The following is a 19,752-nucleotide window of genomic DNA, read 5'->3' as shown; positions in this document are numbered from 1 at the left end:
ACTTGTTTTATATGAATAATACTATACAAGTCGATTCAGCTTGTACTGACTCTCTCAAATAAGTGACAAAACTCACCACTCGAGAGATTTACTATTATATGAGAGTTGGTTGATTCTCTCAAATAAGTGACAAGACTCACCACTTGAGAAATGACGATCAGCTTGTTATGATTTTTCGTATTTATATTGTTTATTTATTTATTATTATTTATAGCATTTTGTTTTTTAAATATGGTGCCACTACTAATCAAGAGAAAGAGAAAATAAATGAAAAAGAAAAGAAAAGAAAAAGAAACCTCAATTCAAAGCCCACAAACAAGTCTCTCTACCTTAATGGATCAACCCAGGTCGAATGGTAACATATTTCAACATCACAAGGATGTAGCGGTAGTTTAACAATTCAATTTAATATTAGGATCGAAGAACAATAAGCACAATAAATGATTGTCACAGCGTTTGACAAGTTTTTTTTTTTTTAAAAAAAAAAAAAAAAAAAAAAAAAAAAAATCAGATTACTCTCTTATAACTTAGATTAGGATACATACGTATTTTGCTAATCTATATATATATATAAATTTCATAGTTGGGTCATTAATTGGATGATGAAAGTTGTTGGAGATGCTAATCCACTTTTCTTTTTCAGAATGGCTGAAGGGACTAATCAATTGGTCATTATCAGAAAGAGTCTTCCACTCAAACGCTAAACTACGTCACTCTCTCTCTCTCTCTCTATATATATGTATGTATATATTGCTTTATATAAAATAATTAAAGTAATTAAAATATAAAATGAAGTAATTGGCACACAAAGACGAATTTGAAAGACGCCATCTTATCAGGTTGGGACAATATGTGTTTGGTCACACCCATGACCCCATAAATAGGGATTGAAACCCCATCAGCCTCAAAATGTCAAAGAAAAATATTTTGTATAATTGAAACCTATATATATATATATATATATATATATTATTAACAAAGACGAAAATATACAGTAACATATACAACAACATTGATTGGATGAAGTACATTTCACGTATACATTATTAGCCTAATAAATGAAGTTCGACTGATTCGTAGGGAGTAGTAATACGCTACGCAACAATTCATTTTTTTTTTTTTTCAAATACAATTCATATTCAATATCTAAAAGACAATACAACTTTTAGTTAGATTCAAAAATCTTAAAAAATGCTCTAATCACGAGAGCACGCACAAAAAAAAAAAAAAAAATATATATATATATATATATATATATATATATATATATAATCTGCTTTCTTTTGTTGGTTCTGTTTTGTTGTGTTTTGTTTGGATAGGGGGGAAAATGCAATCGAGTTTCATGGCATTTGATCGTCACTCCTTTTGACTCACCTCCAAATACCAGCTCCACAGTCTTATCCTTATAAGCCTCAATATTCAATAATTTTGAATATGTAATCATTTTATTTTAATAATAATTAATAAAAAAAGAAAAGTATCATATTACTTGTAAAAAAAATTAACATTTTGACTGATTCTTAGGCTTAGTGGGGCGTAAAAGGTTAACACATCATGTTATTATTAAATTTTGCGAATCATCATTATTAATGAACCTCTAATGTATCAATCCAACTAATATTTGAATCTTTTCTATATAAAAGATTTCATTGGGTTCAATGTTAAAGTGTTAATGCATAATTCAAAATTCGAATCAATAAGTTAGTTACTTGAACGACTTTAAATTTAATTTTGTCGTATGTTTTCAGTTGCCTGATTTTTTTTTTTTTTTTTTTTACAGGAGTTTATTTGGCACATTTCCGTTAAGAGATATTAGGTGTGTTCAAGTCTGAGACTCCTTCAATCATATTCTTCATCTAGTTATTCTTATCTCATTGTAACTCATTATCATTATTTATTTAAATTTTTTTGGTATAATGGTTTAGGTAACAACAACTAGGTGCTGCAATATAATGTATAGTAAATAGTTTTCCTTATCTTTTCTAAGGTCATATTATGCAACTGACTCATGTGCATACTCATTCGAGTACCCCTCCTTTAAGAAGAGGCAGTCCTTCCTAACTTCCCTTAGCTCTCCCCTTTAATAAGGGGCCTCGTAGTTTCAAGCTTAACTCAGCTCATTCCTTTAATAAAGGGTTCGTAATCCCGAACTTAACTTAGCTTGTTCTCTTTAATTTAAATTCTTAATATATTTATTTTATTTTATTTAAATTTTTTTTTTTAATTGATACTCACACACATGTGTCTTTTCTGAGATTTGAACTCCTAACCTCCCTTTGAGAGGTAAGAGGCTAATACCGTTAGGCCACTGGCCTATTAATTATTTTATTTTAATTTAAGTACTAAGACACTAATTTTATGTAACCTAACATGGTTTATAAATAATGTTGATAATGAAAATTTTTCGGGAAAGAATACGGATACAAATATAATTGTTGGCATTATTTTGCACTACTCAAACATGCATTCTTATGCATTGTCCAATCAAGGTTTTACTATTGTACCAAGTCAAGACTCCTAAATTCAATTTCCTGAATAAAAAAAAAAACACACACACACACACAGTCACTCCATGGTTGGGTATGGGTGAGTTCTAATTTGGGCTAGCTAGTTCAGAACTCCTTAACCCAAGGTCCTGAACCCATTAACAATATGAGTCTAAGACTCCATATAGACTTTGAATTTTTTTTCCCGGCAAAAAAATAGCAAAGAGAATAAGCATCGATTAACTCTCTATTAGTCGTTATGAAAACACCAAAGTGTCATCGAATTCCAAAATAAGAAAAACTACATTAATTTGTCAAACAAAACAGTAGTTAGCTGTAACATTCAATGCAACCTAGCTGTTTATTTCAATTTGGATCAAGAATTTAGAAATGCAGATTTTTCCAAATAAAAAATAGAACAGCTTCTAGTGACCATAACAGAGAACATATTAAAGGAACTGTACTGCACCAATTGTTGTCATGTGGGCTATATGGTGCTTCTGATGTTGAAAACACTCAAAAAGCCCTCACTGATCACACACAAAGGTCATTTTACTGTGTCAGGTATATGTCTTTGACCAGTATAAATTCAATATTTACAAATATAAAATTAAATATAAAATTTAAAAATTAAAAAAACAAAAGAAAAGGTTGTTTGTTACTTTGCCCTAGAGGTATGCATGAGAATTGTCTGGCATTAGATGCAGCAGAGATAGCTAATGTTTGTTGGCACTTCTGACTTTCTCATAATCAATGATGGTCCATGCCATCTCTTGTGGAAAGCAATATATATAATTATACACACACACACACACTATATATCCCTCTTCCCAAACCCTTTTTTAGCAAGTTTGGGTCAAATAATTTTATTGGTATTACGGGCATTATTTAGTGACTTAATTGTTAAAGCGCACAACTACTTTTTGAATAGGTGAGCTCGTACGTATTTGAATCTCTCATCACCTAATTTGTTAGGAAAAAAAAAAAGAAGAAGAAATTTTATTACTTTTACTAGTCATATAACCAATGTGTTGCAATTAGAATTTACATGAAGACAACCTAATTTTTTCGCCCTGGTTTTCTTATGATGTTCAAGTCTTTGAAGAGTTGAGGATTATGCCACAAGGAATTTGACAATTTATGCAGTGGTCTAGAAGATGTTGCCAACTGATGGAAGCAAAGAAATAATGAACAGTGCAATATTCTATTTTTGCAAATATATTGACCTCAATAAGACATTAATTCACATTCTTATACTTCTATCTCTTAATGAATTTAGGTGCTGAAAGGGACACAAGACATTAATTCATACCTAATATTTTTCATTATTTGCTTAAAATTATTACAAACTCAAGTCCTCAACACCAAATTAAATATACACATATATAGGGAAGAAAAAAAGAAGCAGCTATGAATGTCAAAACATTCTTTAGCTCCATTTGTTTCGATCTAAAATATTTTTTAGAAAATATATTTTTATTTTGTGATGTTTGGTTGTTGTAAAATACTTACGAAGAAAAAAAAAAATTAAAACGTAACGAAAATAACTTACCCATCAATATTTGGCAAGTTATTTCAGACATTTCGCTCAATGGACTCGATATCAGTCTCAACCTAACCTTTGTCAAATACCAAAAAAGTATAAAGATATATATATTTTACCTAAAAAAAAAATATTTTAGGTCGAAACATGTATATGGAACCTTAGTGTCTTTTGATTTGCAATGAGAAATTAATGATCTTCCTGATTTTACAAAAAGGCATGATAAAACTACGAAAACAGTTTTTAGAAAACTGAATCAGACAGAGTTTCTGTACAACCTTTTGTTTTCAAATTTCTTAAAACAAAAAAGTGTTCTAAGAGTTATAAAATTCCAAACACTGTTACAAACCAAACAGGACCTTATGTGTCCAATCGACACGAAAATTTAAAACATACGGACAAACTAGAGATTACTATTACCATCCAAGGAGCTAGAGATAACTACTACCACTCAGATGACTTACAATTCACGATGGACAAAGAAAATGAATCGTTTCATAACACTACCGCTTTTAATTACTTTTATTAAAATTAAATACAAAGTTACAGTGGCTTAAGGGAATCCAAAAAACTGTTTTCAATAATCACAATTTTTTTAAAACAAATATTATTCTTTTAATTTAGTTTTAGATAGTCATAAAACTCAAATATTTTTTTGTACAATTTTTTAATTTTCAATCCTCAAAATCCATAAAAATCGAATCAACCCTTTAAATTTTATTTCTAATTTCAAATAAACATAGGATCTATATAATTTATGTGACAATCAAACATGCAAGTCTTGCAATATATGAGCAAATAATGTGGTGTTGTCCACCACTATAGTAGTATCCAACACCAAATCAAAATATTCTTAATCCTTCAAACCTAAGCCCCACCATTTTACTAATCCATGTTTCTTGTCTCCCACTCTTTTGTATATGTTTCTCCAAAAACACAAAAATTTAATCAAACCCATGTGCATGCAAGCTATTCATCTCTCATATACACACATACATACATATATATACATAAATACATTAATACACACACACATACAAGTATTGACTATTGATTCCTTGAATGAATGCCATAGACTATTCAATATCATAGCATAGTAAAGGGAATCCAGCTATCGACCGTTGTCCACATCATCGGATGGCAATCTCGTAAATTATTCTACTAAGTGAGGGCAAATTAAAATCATGAGTCCTTGACGGCGTGATTGTAGTACCAGCGAAGCCACGTGACAGGTTATAAAAAGGAAATGCTATGTACAGATCAGCATTAGGTTTGTGAGGACCCCAAATTCGATATTTGCCACCTATGGATGTGATTATTGCCAGCTGTCACTCCCCCACCAAATTTCCCATTCCATCCCTCAGATTCCCACCTATTTACCAACCCACGCCCCTCCCGCCCACGAATCATTTCCATCAATCAATCATGCCAAACCTAACACTTGCATCACGTGGACGGTTTTGTCCCTGAGCGGGCCTTCACGTGTTGGCTGCGAAAGCCGACAGAGAAGGGTAGTTCAGGTCATTTGGGACAGACAGATTGGCTTTTGTATCTATGAATTAGTGGGTATTCTTGTAATTAACTCCCAATAAAGTGGGCTTTTTGAAATTTGAACTTGTATATGTTATTGACACGCCCAAGGCTTACAGAGACCTTATATTTTGTCTTAATTTGGTATCACAGTTGGATACAAACAGTTGCCCTTTGAGATCGACTTTGATTAGGATACCACAGGCATCATATATAGAGAGAGAAAGAGAGAGATTGTGTGTTTGTGTGTGTGAGATAGAGAGAGAAAGAGAAACATTTTCTGTAAGTTCTTCAGCTTTTTGTTTTGAAATTTTTGTGTATGCATGATTTAGTTGTTATATTGTTTTTCTTGTTATTTCAATGAAATATTGTTACCCAAATGGTTAATTTTCTTGTTATATATATATATATATCATATCATATCATATCACATCTACTGAGTTATTGATACTGATCTTTGAATATATATGTATGTGTGTGTGTATTTGATTGTGTTTAGGGTTGATATAAGTTGAGAAAAGAGATGGGTTATTGGAAATCAAAGGTTCTGCCTAAGATCAAGAAGGTTTTTGAGAAAAACGGTACAAAGAAGGCTGCTGGTGAAGCATGCAAGTCATTCGATGATTCTAAGGTAATTTTTATTAATTTTCTCCAGATTTTTCATTATTTCTTAACTAGTATATAAACGTATTATATATATATATATATATATATATATATATAATTTATAGTTAGACAAAAATGGAATTGTGATGCTGGGATCTTGGGTAGAGACGGGGGATATTTTAGTAGGTAAATTAACGCCCCAGATGGTGAAAGAATCATCGTATGCCCCGGAATTGTTTATGGTTGTTAAATTAGTGTAATATTTGATTTTTGTTGTTTTATGAATATTCAGGAAGAGTATAGTAAGGAGTTTGAAGAGAAAAAGACTGAGCTCCAACCAAAAGTTGTTGAAATCTATGAAGCTTCATCAGCTGAGATCAAGGTTAGTTTTCTCTTTCTTTTTGGACATGGAAATATATATATGTGTATATATTTATACATGCATATAAAAAAGCAACAACTATATATATATATATATATTATTTGGTAACATAAAAAAAAATTACATATATTTGTGCATCTGTATATATATACAGATACATATATGTAAACAAACTTCCAATACTAATATATTTTTCTGTCCCAATTAATGGTACAGACTTTGGTTAAGGAACCCAAGGACGTAGGGTTGAAAAAGCACTCTACTGATGTTCAGAAGTTTCTTGATGAGCTCGTCAAAATAGGTAAGTAAAAGATTTGTCTGTTTTAGTTTTCTGCTAAATGGATTTTTATTCAGAAAGAAAAGGGAAAATAAAGTCATACAAAATCTGAAGTCTGGGTCGATTAATTTCTCTTAAAATAGTTTTTAAAAGTCAGAAAAAGTTTTGAAAGAACCGACAAATTGTTTTCCAAAATTAGGCTCTTTTTTCCCCTCTTATTTTATAAAAGTACTATTTTTTTTTCCTCTCTTAAAGGTATTTTATAAAAGTACTTAACCTTAATATTTTTGTATTAATTTGTGAAAAAAATTGCTTTTTATTCTTTTGTTTATTTATTTTTTCTGAGTCTTAAATTAAGTTTTCTAGGTTGAATACATATATTTGCTTCTCTTTTATTTATTTGCTTTAATATTTGGTTGAATTCCTGTGTACCATAGAGTTTCCGGGATCAAAACCAGTCTGTGAAGCAGCTTCCAAGTTCGGGCCATCACTGGTTCCGGGCCCAGTCTTCTTTGTGTTCGAGAAGGTGTCGACGTTCATCGTGACGGAGGTGGTGGAGCAGCCACCGGCAGCCGCCACTCCAGCTGAAGAAGAAACAAGTGGGAAAGAGAAGGATATAGTGATTGAGGAAGAGAAGAAAGAAGAAGTAGTGGTGGTGGCCGAGCCCGAGAAGGCCGAAGCGGCCGAGGCGGCTCCACCACCCAAGGCGGCGGAAGTAGCAGAGCCACCAAAGCCATGACCCACATGAAACAAACAAGCTAGAGGTGGACTTAATCAGTGTGTCAAAGTTTACATAAAAAAAAAAGAAAAAAAGAAAAAAGAAAAAAAAAAACATAATTTGTTATTTTTTTTTTTTTGGATATTCTCTGTCCCTGTCAATCCTTCTTGTCTGCATGATTGTAACTGCTACAGTCTATATTTTGCTTTGTTTTATAAGCTTTTTCATGTTTTTGTGCATTAATTGGTTATGTGAATTTACATTCTTGAGAGAGGAGCTGAGCATTAGTTATCAATTTTCACTTCTCTCTATCTAGCTAGCTGTCATTATTTTTATTTTTATTTTTGTTTTTAGGTAAATACTATCTGTTATTATTTGTCTCACATGAACAAAAACAATTGTATATATGTATATATATACTTATTTGATTCTCTCTACACGCGCGCGAATTGGACCATAACAAATGTGGTAAGATCATCATGTACAGCTAAGGGAGTACATAATACATCAAAATCAAGAACAAATTTACACATCCATGCAAACCAACAAACATAGATTACAAAATTAGGTCTTTAATTGAGTTGCAGATGTATAAGGTGTCTCCGTCCCTCTATATATATAGATATTCACACACACACACACACCCATATATATATATATATATATAGATTTTTTAAAATCGCCTTATACCACAGTTCTGTTTTGATAATTTATATGTAATAGTAATATATTTTAGCCATTAATTATTTTTGTTATTTAACAAGAAAATGACACCACTATAACAATTAATTGCGTTTCTTACTTGTAAACCTTGGTCTAAATTTGACATTTTAAATAAAGATTTTATCAAATAAGACGGCATAATCAAATAAAATAAGTCTAATAACACAGTGGAAAAAGTTAAAAAGAGAGAAGAATAAGCATTTCTCATTTGAACCCTGCAGAGGACAATGAAAGTACTGTGCCATTTTAAATTCTTCGCTGTATGATTTAAGATTATAATCACTTTCTTTATCAGATCTTGTGCTCAACTCAATAGTTAATTTTCTACTATTGTTATCGATTTTTTACTTTGAAAAGTAAAAAAATATTACTATAATATTGATGACGTTACTGTCTTATTAATAATTGAAAGAGAAAAATATTATTCTTTCTTGTTTGCCATGCTCAAATTTTGGAAAACCTAAACTGACAGTGATAGACAAGGTGTAATTTAAATTCTCTTCAAAGTTCAAACAATAAATGCCACGTAATTATGATCTTGGTTTCAAAAGTGAAAATCAAATATCAGAATAATATTTGTGGATGAAAACTATTTTCATTTCCAAAAAAATATACCAAATGAATGAGATAGCTCCGCATGGGTCCACTTGAACTCATTCAATGATTGAATAGCTTCGCCATCCTTCATTGAAATCATCATTTTGAAATGCTCCTATGTAAACCTATGTCCTTTGATTAATCGATTTATTTATAACTAAGATTATATAATAAATATTTTAAATTTAAAATTAAAATTTTTTAAATATATTTTTAATGCTACCACTAAAAGAAAATAAAAGATATAATTAATTCAAACAAGAGTCGTCACTGCTTAACTAAGCACTATCTTATTAGTGAACTTAAAGGATGGAGTGATACGCAATCCAGGCTTTCTAATAACATTTGTACGGAGTATTAAATTGTGGGGCCACTTTTCTTAGACAACCAAGCAATTCAAACCAAAGGTGTTGTCTACACACAACAAATTGAATAGTACTATATAATAAGATCAGTTTAATCCAAGTGAGCAAAGCAATTACTAATACTTTTGATACATATATGTGTTACTTCACTTTTGTATTATACTTAATTTAATTCATGACAATCAGGTAGGGTGGCATCGTGTTTGTGTCGACACAATTATAACATAAATATGATTAGAGTCGATAAGAACACAATATGATTATTAATCGTGTCAATATATTTAACACGAATACGACACGATTATTATACGTGTAATATGACACGACACGCGTAACTCGTTTAATAAATAAGTCAAGACTTGGTACGTACGATACGAAAAGATACATTTAAGTCATTTTTGGCACAAATACGATACGTTTATTAGCTAAATGTGTCATTTTTAAACCGAATACGACACATTTATTTTACACGTTTAATTAATCGGATTAATCTTGTCATAATCGTTTTAGCAGGATCAAATACGAATACAACATGTTTAGTTAACAGGTCAATTCATATTGACATGATTATGACACAAATATGATTAACCCAAACCCAAATCTTCTTATCTTATGTCATGTTAGCGTGTCGTGTCAAATATTATCACCCTTACAATCAAGTACAAAGAATATTTATGTCATTTAATTTAAGAAAAAAAAGAAGTGAAGTGACATTATTGTTCATATTCAATTCATGAAAAATCAAGTATAAGAGGCATTTACATTGTGTAGTTTAAGATAATAAAAAAAAGTTTGTTTATAAGAAGGTGAAATGCATTTATCACCTCCACATATATATATATATATATATATATATATATGGTTTTTGAATACTAATTAAAACTGATAAATGTATATTATTTCATTTTTGGGGGGTAAAGTGAATATAATGTATTATATTAACGTTGTTACAACTGTTATTTGATGGATATCAATATCTCAATCATTATTGTCATTAGTATTAATTACTAGTATTTAAGTTGATGGTGGCCCATCAAACCTGGTCACAGCTAAGCTAGCATTGAGTGGGGAAGGAGTTTAAGTGTTGCCTTAGCAATTCAAATTGCATATATATATATATATATATATATATATATATATAGATAGATAGATATATCCTCCAGCAGTCAACATCCTTTCCAACTCATAAATGTTTCATACTCTACATCCACTGACACAACAATATTCTACGTACTAAATTACAAGACATCTTCTATTGCAATAATTTCTTTACAAGTAACACAAACAAATACGAGGACCAAAAGTAATGATAGCTATAGACATCCCTTGTACAAGTACATAAACATTACATATATATATGTATATTTGAAATCAAGTAAAGCCCGTCGTCTTTTATTTTTATTTATTTATTATTTTTTTTCACATTTTGAAATCAAAGTTGAAAAGGAAAAATATTTCTCATATATGAAAATTGTTTTTAACTTTTTGGACTTGAAAATTATTTTGAATAATGTTTTGACCAGTTTTTTCAAAATTGAAAATTATTATTATTATTTTTAAACACCAGGAGTTGTTTCATGGGTTTAATGAAACTTTTAAAATATTGAGCATGCCGTTTATAAATGAGAATGGAAGAGGGGACAAAAAAAAAAAAAAAAAAAAAACAAACACTTAAGTAAATGTTGATTAGAGGCTCGCATAAAAGAATTTCAAATTATCTTCCCTCTCGATATTAAAAGTTCTTTGAAAATATTGTTACCAAACAGTAATGCATAAGCCAAATCAGGGACAGATTTTTTATTTTATTTAAAAATATAGTACTATACTCTACTATTTAATTCATTTATGATATATATACTTATGAAACTACACCATTGCCCCAACTAAAATTATTAAAAAATTACATTTTGCCCTCCTCACAATTTTCTTGAAACGTCCATGAATCAAATACAAGTAATAATTTATGCTTTTCATTTTTTTTTTTTTTTTTTTACGTAAAAATATAAGTCACGTCAAACGAGCCATCGATATCAATACCTAAAATAACATGTTATATTTAAGGTGGCTGAGCATTAAGCAAGAAGCCTACATCCACCCAAGTAAAGAAGAAAAATAAATCTATGATATGCATTACAGATAATTATAAAAATATACACTTATCTATTCACTAGCTCTATATATATATATATGTTGTCTCCATTTTACTAGCAATCTTTAAATATTGTACGAGGTGTAGTTAATTCCTAATTAAAATGGCTTTTATTCGACGGATAACATGATAAATTATTGTATCAATTCTTGTTCATCCATCAACTTAACCTGCCACCTGAGATGAGTACAGTTGATGCCAATTCCCCAACAAACCTAATCAGCACTACACTAATATATATATATATATATATATATATATATATATATATATATATATACGCACACAGTACAAACAAGTTAAGAGGACAAAAAAGGACCAACTCCAACGTCAGCTAAATAAAAATGACAGGTCTTTTCTTTACTCCTATGAAATCACTCTCTGCATGTTTATCCATTTCTATCTTCTTCTTTATTTTATTTTATTTTTCATTTTTACTTTGTACTGTATATGTAAGTCTTGATTTCTTTATTCATCATCTGGTGATTGGCTGGAAAATTTTGAAAATTATTGAAGGAAATCTGCTGCCAGCTGGCCAATTTATTTTATTTTATTTTGCATATGATTTTATATATTTTCTATGATTATGTTTTTGTGGTAATTATTTCAGTTCAAAATCTTCATCTTATAATAGTACAAGGTTGTTTTCACTAGGATTAATTATTGACTCCGTCACCATGCATGGTATTATGTGAAATTCATGTACCCTACATTTATTTAATTAGAAATGCTTAGGTGATGAATTGTATTTAATTCTAATGGGTTGTGTGATCGGGAGATAGATATGTGGGCCCGAAAGCTGTAAAATCTAAATTTTGCAAGGTTCACATAAAATATTTTTTTTTGTGTTTTCCTGTAAAATATTTATAAAAAAAAAAAAAAGAATTATTAAAACTAGCAAAAGTAACTTATTTATCAAATTTCGACAAATTATTTTACATATTTCTCTCAATTGACTCGACTTCAACCTCGACTCAGATCTTTGTCAAACAGTGAAAAATGAATATATATATATATATATATATTTTACTTAAAACAAAAAATATATATTTTACGTCGAAACAAACGAAGTCGCAATGATTGTGAAAGCAAAAGCTGAGTGCAAAACATAAGAATGGAAGCTTACATGGAACATGAGAGTAGCACTCTTTAAGATTGTGTGACTTGCGACATGCTACTCCTAACCAGAATGTTCTAACCCAACTAATGTGAAAATTTTTCTGGGCCGAGTTTAAAGGATTTATTATACATATTTGGGCTTATTGGTTTGATTTGTAGGCACAAAATGAGTTCCATATGGCTTCAGAGTTAACCTGGCTTGGCTTGGGTTCAAGTATCATTTCTTTTTCTTACATATGCCTTTTTCAAACTAGACCTAACCCGGCTTAGGTTGAATTACAAGGTTGGAGGTAGGTATTAGGTTAATGAATTATTATTATTATTATTATTATTATTATTATTATTATGTTGTTGTTGTTGTTGTTTTCTTTTCTTTTTTCTTTTGCCTGTAGTTATGATGATCATGAAAAATATTTCAAAGAAAAAACATAAATCATAATGGGTAAAATCGTATAATTTTCCTCGAAAGAATCCAACTAACCATGTCAGAGAACCAAATTGTGCATGTAGTTTTGCAAATTTTTAAAAAATGTGCTACGTTTTTTTTTTTCCCCTGAATATCGAAATAATAGACTTACAGACTCCGAATTTAAGTAGTTGGTCAAGTGACTTTGCACATAGAGTACATCAATTAACAATTAAAATGTGTGTGTGTATATATATATATATATATTTATGTAACGTGTGCTTTCCTGGATATTATCTAATGTCCCTGCCATTCAAGAAATGTAAAAAGCAGGTGAATTCATAGTGACATCTAGTGACATTTGAAACTTGGGTTGCTAGCTTAGTTGCCCTAAATTTGAAATTAGCATTTTTTTTTTTTTTTTAAGAATATGTGTATCGATCCCGCGACACAAGCATCATTTAAGTTAGGAATATAGTTCGAAAGCGAGACTTCAAGGATTTATCTTCCGAATCTCGGCTAACGTCATTATGCCATTGGGGGCAATATGAAATTAGTATGCAATAACTGATTTATTTATTTATTTATTGTAGGGTAGTACTCATGCACACATTTTACAAATTGTCAAAAGTGACTCGGAGTCTAACCAACCTCTCACCTCTGCTTTGAGCTTTTGAGGGAAGAGTGATTATACCATTGGACTAATGGCCCATTAGTTGCAATATCAAACCCTTGTTGACCAACAAGTTTCTGGATGTTCTTTGTGAGCACATACTGTAGTGGGCTAGGCCGTTTGTTCTTTTTTCATGGGCCAGAAAGTAGGCCACAATCCAACATTAGCCTATGAATGTCCGGTAGTTTCAAGTTTTGAACAAATACACACTGCTACATTTACATGAAATATCATTTTTATCTCCAATTTCATAAATAAGAGAATCAAGCATTAACAAGTTTACTAACACGTTTCTCATTTGCTTTAAGCCAAAAATAAAAAATGGAGTGCCGATATCGTCTTCGTAAAAGGAAAATGTTACTTTCGGACATCGTTTTATAACAATTGACAATGATAAAAGGTTGGAAAAAAAAAAAGAAAAAAGAAAAAAAAGTCATGTACGAAAATTCAAATTTCGAGGAGTTATAATATATTATTTTTACTTAGCTTATGAAATCAATTTAATTCCATGAATATTATATATATATATTTGTCAGGGGCCATGGACAGCCGTTTTTTAGGATCCAATTAAGGAACAAAGCATGCTAATATATCCAAGAAAAACATCATTACGGTGTCTCCACTTATCAATCTATTTTCCTCCAGTGTTTTAGGACAAGACATTTGTTTTTTTTTTTTTTTTTTTTTTTTCTCTTGAATTTCATTGTCAACATGGGAATAGTAATGTCTCTAATTATTATGTCAAACTCTCTCCCTCATCGAATTGAAGGACTTTTATCCTATTCCTAGCACCATTTCAAACCCTTTTGTTTTTTTGAACCCTACCGTTGGATGATATAAATAATTAATTTGCATCCCACTCCACCGACATAACAAAGTGGGTCATTCTAACAAATGCACATTAGTCCATATAGAATAAAGTGTTCCGGCTCTAGCAAGGACAATATTGTAGATGTGTACATGTTTACTTTAACTTTTCAAGAAAAATCAAGATTATCATAAAAAATACCTTAAGATTTATTTGGTTTGTAATTATGAAAACAGTTTTATGTTCTTCCGAATATTAAAAACAAAAATTTCTACTTAATTCAGTTTTCCAGAAAACTAAGTTATAAAAATGTATGTTTTCAGATAATTATAAAAGATTATTTTTTGAATTTTTGAGAACTGTTTTCAGAATTCAAACTAAGGAGACCTGTAATTTCTTCTCTAACTCTACGTAAAATTGCAATGATCTATATAGGCCATCACAAAATGTATTTGGAGAAAGGAAAAGAAATACAATAAAGAGAAAAGAAATGCGACTAACTTCAACTGAGTAGTTTGAACGAATTACTCTACTAATTTAAAAGGAATACATTATTGTGTCAACTAGATTATACTTATGAAGCCTCTTGATTATACATCTATTTAAAGTTATATATATCTCCTAGCAAACGAGGTGGAGGGCGGCTCGAACATAGGCACACTCACTTGGGGAGTTAGGTGATCTACCAAACTATGCTATTAAATAATGTCCAATTTAAAGTGTTCCGTCAACTTATAAATAAGAAGAAATTTAAAATGTAGACTTGGATAGTCTTGCATTTAGCACCATGTTTTTTCAAATTTAAAATTGAACACCACAAGAAAGAAAGAAAAGGTCTATCAAGCTTGTCACCAAAATAGTCACATTGTGCAAATCCAAAAAACAGTGATCACACAGTCACATTCTGAACAAAAGCAACTTCACATATCATTTGCTCAGACCATCAAAATGATGACAAAATAATACATTAATTTCTCACTCCATCCCTCACATTCCCAGTACACTTTTCACTGTTCATGTTTGCTTCACAACCAAATGACTAAAATACTCTCAAATCTAAACTTCAATAGCAGCACTCTGCTATTTACCCCAATAAAAAGTTAAAAAAAAAAAAAAAAAGAAAAAAGAAAAAAGAAAAAAAAAGTAAAAATAATTCTTCATGTGGTATATATACTAATTCAACACTAATGCATAAGCAGAGCATCCTAACTTCAAGCCAATTGCAGATTTGGTAGAGCACCTATTAGGTTAAACTTCTCAATACCATGTGTATATATATATATACACATATAAAACATTGCATTGGATGAGTGCTAGAATTCATTGAATGTCAAATGTATTTGGTTGTTTAGCTTGAGCGAGCATCTGGACAACTTCTCTCATGGTAGGCCTCTCCACACTGTGCTCCTGAACACACAGCATCGCGACGAAGAACACCTGCATCGCCTCGCCTAGAGGGACATTCTCTAGTCTCTCATCCAAGATTTTCACCACCCCTTCTTTGCAGCAGTTTGTTCTCATCCTTGCCCATTGAACAATGTCCAACCCTTCTTCTCCGAAGTCCCCAACCGGTCTTCTTCCTGTTATGAGCTCTAAAAGCACCACCCCATAGCTGTACACATCACTCTTCTCATCAACCTTTAATGTGTATGCATACTCTGTCACATGAAGGCATACAAAGGCCAATTGTTAGTTATAATTGAAGGCAAAAGGATGTGTGTGTGTGTGTGTGAGATATATATATATATATATATATATATTACAGCCTGTTTTACCATTCAAAAGGTTCATTTAGGTCTCTAAATTGTGATGAATTAAGTGTTTTACTGTTATTTTGCATAGAAAAAAAGAGAAAATTAACTCTTCACCTAAGGAAAAGTAACAAGTAGCGTATATTAAAAGGAGAGATAGGTATGCTTTATGTCTCTATTGTGTATACACATGTTTCTCTTTCTAGGGTTCGAGAAATTAAAGCATAGATCCCAATCAAGATTCTTGAGTTGGGATACTGTGGAATTTGGATTGATTGCCTTTTTTTTTTTTTGGTTTGGTTACTTGCATGCTGACCAGTTTTGAGTCAAAAAAGTTGTTTGTGATTGGTCTGAATGACCATTGTTTTATTGTTTTCCAAGAAAAGAAAAGGGTCACTGCCTGTTGGTGTGAAAGAGCAAAAGAAAAAGCTCGAGGGGAGAATTTTCCTTTATGTTAGTGGTGGTGCCTTTGCCTTTCTTGGAGTCCACATGACTTGTTTGCTTTCCTACTTTGGTCCAAAGAACAGTGCATGGTATATACTATTCATTTTTTTTCATCTATATTTCAAAGAATTCAATAAAATTATCCAAACTTTTTAATTGAATCACCTCAGGTGGTCCTATCTATTTCATCAGGGCATAAAACAAAAATGCACTAATTACCCAGTATATGTCTCACTTTGCAGAGCTTTTACCATTGTAATGGCACTCAAAACTCTCAGAAAACATGGGGGTTTCACTTAGTGACATGTCTCCTAACTAGAACTAGTTATGATTTTTCATGATGAATGTCTCAAACAGAAAAATTTATGGAGTGAAAGTGTTACCTGGAGCGATATAACCATATGAACCGGCAATTGCAGACATGCACTCTGATGTTCCGGTGCCTTGCAAGAACTTGGCAAGTCCAAAATCTGCTACATGTGCCTCAAAATCAGAGTTTAGTAAGATGTTGTTGGACTTGACATCGCGGTGGATTATCAAAGGGGAGCAATCATGGTGCAAGTAGCTGAGGCCTGTTGCGGCTTCCATGGCAATTTTCAGCCTAGTGTCCCACTTGAGATACCCTCCTCTCTTTCCATGGAGAACTTCACCTAAGCTTCCATTAGGCATGTACTCGTAAACAAGCAAATTGGTCTCTTTGTTGGAACAAAATGCCATCAATCGGACAATATACCTGTGTCGAATCCTACCCAACGTCTGGATTTCTGCAGATAGGCCATTGTCATGAGAAGAGCCTTTGCTTATTCCCAGCAACTTCTTCACTGCTACTTGTTCTCCATTCGGCATTGACCCTCTATAAACAATCCCAGCTCCACCTCTTCCTATGACATTGTTATCCTTCAAGCATTCTAAGATGTCTTCACTTCCAAAGCCGAGCTTTTGGAATGCTGTGAGCTTCCATGAATTGGAATTCTTCCTCACCTTCCGAGTTTTGATGATTGCCAAACCAGCGAAAACCAAAGAACAAAGTAAGAGCCCCAAAGCGAAAATAAGCTTGAATCTTCTGGGGACATGAGTTTTGTTGCCACTTTCGTTGCTCATTCCTAACGGTGAGTTTGATGAATAGTTGCATGGATTGTAGTACGATCCACAGAGATGAGAATTGCCGGTGAAGGAAGTGGAGTTGAAGAATGAATACTGACCATTTTGAGGTATCCAACCAGAGAAGTTATTGTGAGAGAAGTCTGCTGATGTGAGGCTCTTCATGGATCCAATTTCAACAGGAAGGCTTTGGCTCAAGTGATTCCAAGAGATGTTTAGATAATTCAGTATGTGAATATGAGCAAGTTCAACAGGGATTGGACCTGAGAGTTGATTTTGGCTCATATCTAGATAAGTCAAAGTGAGACAATTACCAATCTCAGGAGGGATTAGGCCAGAGAAGTTGTTTCTACTCATGTCCAGCTTCAAGATGCTTCTCAACCGCGCTATATCAGATGGAATGGTACCCGTGAATCGATTCCCACTTAACAGAAGAATCTTCAACTCTGAGAAATTCCCAATTGAGGTTGGAAGATGCCCGGATAAGCGATTGTTTGAAAGATTCAGCTGGTTAAGTTTTGAAGGTAGCTTGCTTGTCTGTTCTGCGATTCGCCCAGTGAGGTAGTTGTTCTGCAGCTCCAAGAGGGACAGCTGAGGCAAGAACAGGAAGCCAATTGGTATAGCTCCACTTAAGTAGTTCTGCCCCATTCTCACTCTCAAGAGAGTCTGACATTGACCAAGATCACCAGGCAAAGGCCCAAACAGAAAATTGTTGAGCAAAATCAGGATTTTGAGCCTCCTTCCAAGGCAGAGAGACTCTGGGACTAATCCGGTGAGCTTATTCGTGGAAAGGTCAACTTCAGTCAGCTTACCGTTCTCTCCAAGCTTCGTAGGAATGGATCCAGTGAAGTTGTTCTGCCAAAGCTTCAGGACTTCCAACTTTGGCAGCTCGGCTAGGGATTGGGGAATCTCCCCATGGAACTTGTTGATGAATAGGTTCAAGAGGGTGAGCTCTTGGAGAGCAGAGAACTCAAGTGGGATCTCTCCTGTGAGCCCATTAAGCGAAAGATCAAGAGTTTTAAGGCTTGTCAAATTGCCTAATTCGGGTGGGATTGAACCGTTGAGCTGATTCGTTTGCAGGAAGAGTGTGTCCAACTTGTTCAGTTTGCCTAGCTCTGGTGGAATTGGACCCTCCAACAAACAACTCGAAAGGTCTAGATGAACCAAGTTGACAAGCTTACCAAACTCAGGTGGTATGCCACCAACAAATCGATTGTAGTAGCCCAAAAACAGCTGCTCAAGATTAGTAAGGTTGCCAAGCTCAGCAGGAATAGGACCACTCAAGTCATTTCCTGCAAGGGAGAGGTACTTGAGCTGCTCTAGACCACCATAGCTTGGTGGGATTTTGCCTGCAAAGTAGTTCCCGCCAAAATTCAAGTGCTGAAGCCTTGGGAGTTCTGTGATACCACCCATTGGAAGCGCACCAGAGAAGGTGTTGTCATAGGCATCCAGCACCACGAGCTCCTTCAATCGGGAGAAATCCCAGTTCAGGCTCCCATTGAACTGGTTGCTGGACATGTTGAGGACCTGCAGCCTTGCTAGGTTGTGAATATTGGGAGGAAAAGTACCCGAGAAACTGTTTCCCGCGACAGAAACATTGACAAGAGTTGGGAGATCAGTGATCACAGGGGAGAGAGAGCCAGAGATGTTGAGATTGGATATGTCAAGTGAAACTACTGATCTGTTCTTGCTGTCGCATTTGATACCGGTCCAATTAGAGCAGAGGGACGCGTAGTTGGACAATTTCCAACTATCAAGAGAAGGTGTGGGAGGTTCAAAAGATTGTTTTAGAGAAACAAGGACTGTGGCTTGCCTTCTATGAGATAGAGTATGTGAAGAAGTTGAATAACAAGAAGTGATCAAGAAGACAAGAAGGAGAGAAAAGAGGAAGACAAGCCTTGTAGTACCATAGATGGCCATTGCAAGTGATGTTGTGGAGTTTGAGAAGGTGGGTTCTACTGAACCCCAATCCTTTTAATCAACACTGAAGAAAAGGAGGAGCCAATTTAAAGAAATCCAAATATGCAGAGAGAGAGAGAGAGAGAGGGCCTTGGATGCTGTTGTGTTATGCAAC

General features: G+C 32.8%; 2 protein-coding genes across 2 annotated transcripts; one reads left to right on the top strand and one right to left on the bottom strand.

Annotated features, from left to right (window-relative positions):
- Positions 1 to 5,682: 5,682 nt before the first annotated feature.
- LOC132303191 (plasma membrane-associated cation-binding protein 1) lies at positions 5,683 to 7,813 on the top strand. Its single transcript, XM_059800354.1, has 5 exons — positions 5,683 to 5,841; positions 6,059 to 6,190; positions 6,458 to 6,547; positions 6,764 to 6,848; positions 7,262 to 7,813. Exons 2-5 carry the CDS (start codon positions 6,083 to 6,085, stop codon positions 7,561 to 7,563), a joined length of 585 nt encoding a protein of 194 aa, XP_059656337.1. The 5' UTR covers positions 5,683 to 5,841; positions 6,059 to 6,082; the 3' UTR covers positions 7,564 to 7,813.
- A 7,471-nt stretch (positions 7,814 to 15,284) lies between these two features.
- On the bottom strand, positions 15,285 to 19,752 carry LOC132303183 (leucine-rich repeat receptor-like serine/threonine-protein kinase BAM3). The gene is made up of 2 exons (XM_059800345.1): positions 16,961 to 19,752; positions 15,285 to 16,040 (listed from the first exon to the last, which is right to left on the bottom strand). Exons 1-2 carry the CDS (start codon positions 19,596 to 19,598, stop codon positions 15,703 to 15,705), a joined length of 2,976 nt encoding a protein of 991 aa, XP_059656328.1. The 5' UTR covers positions 19,599 to 19,752; the 3' UTR covers positions 15,285 to 15,702.

Source organism: Cornus florida, unplaced genomic scaffold (assembly GCF_030987335.1).
Source record: "Cornus florida cultivar Cherokee Brave unplaced genomic scaffold, ASM3098733v1 CherokeeBrave_3.0.0_Hap2_Chr01, whole genome shotgun sequence".
NCBI lineage: Eukaryota > Viridiplantae > Streptophyta > Magnoliopsida > Cornales > Cornaceae > Cornus > Cornus florida.
This window is presented reverse-complemented; position numbering and strand designations above follow the sequence as displayed.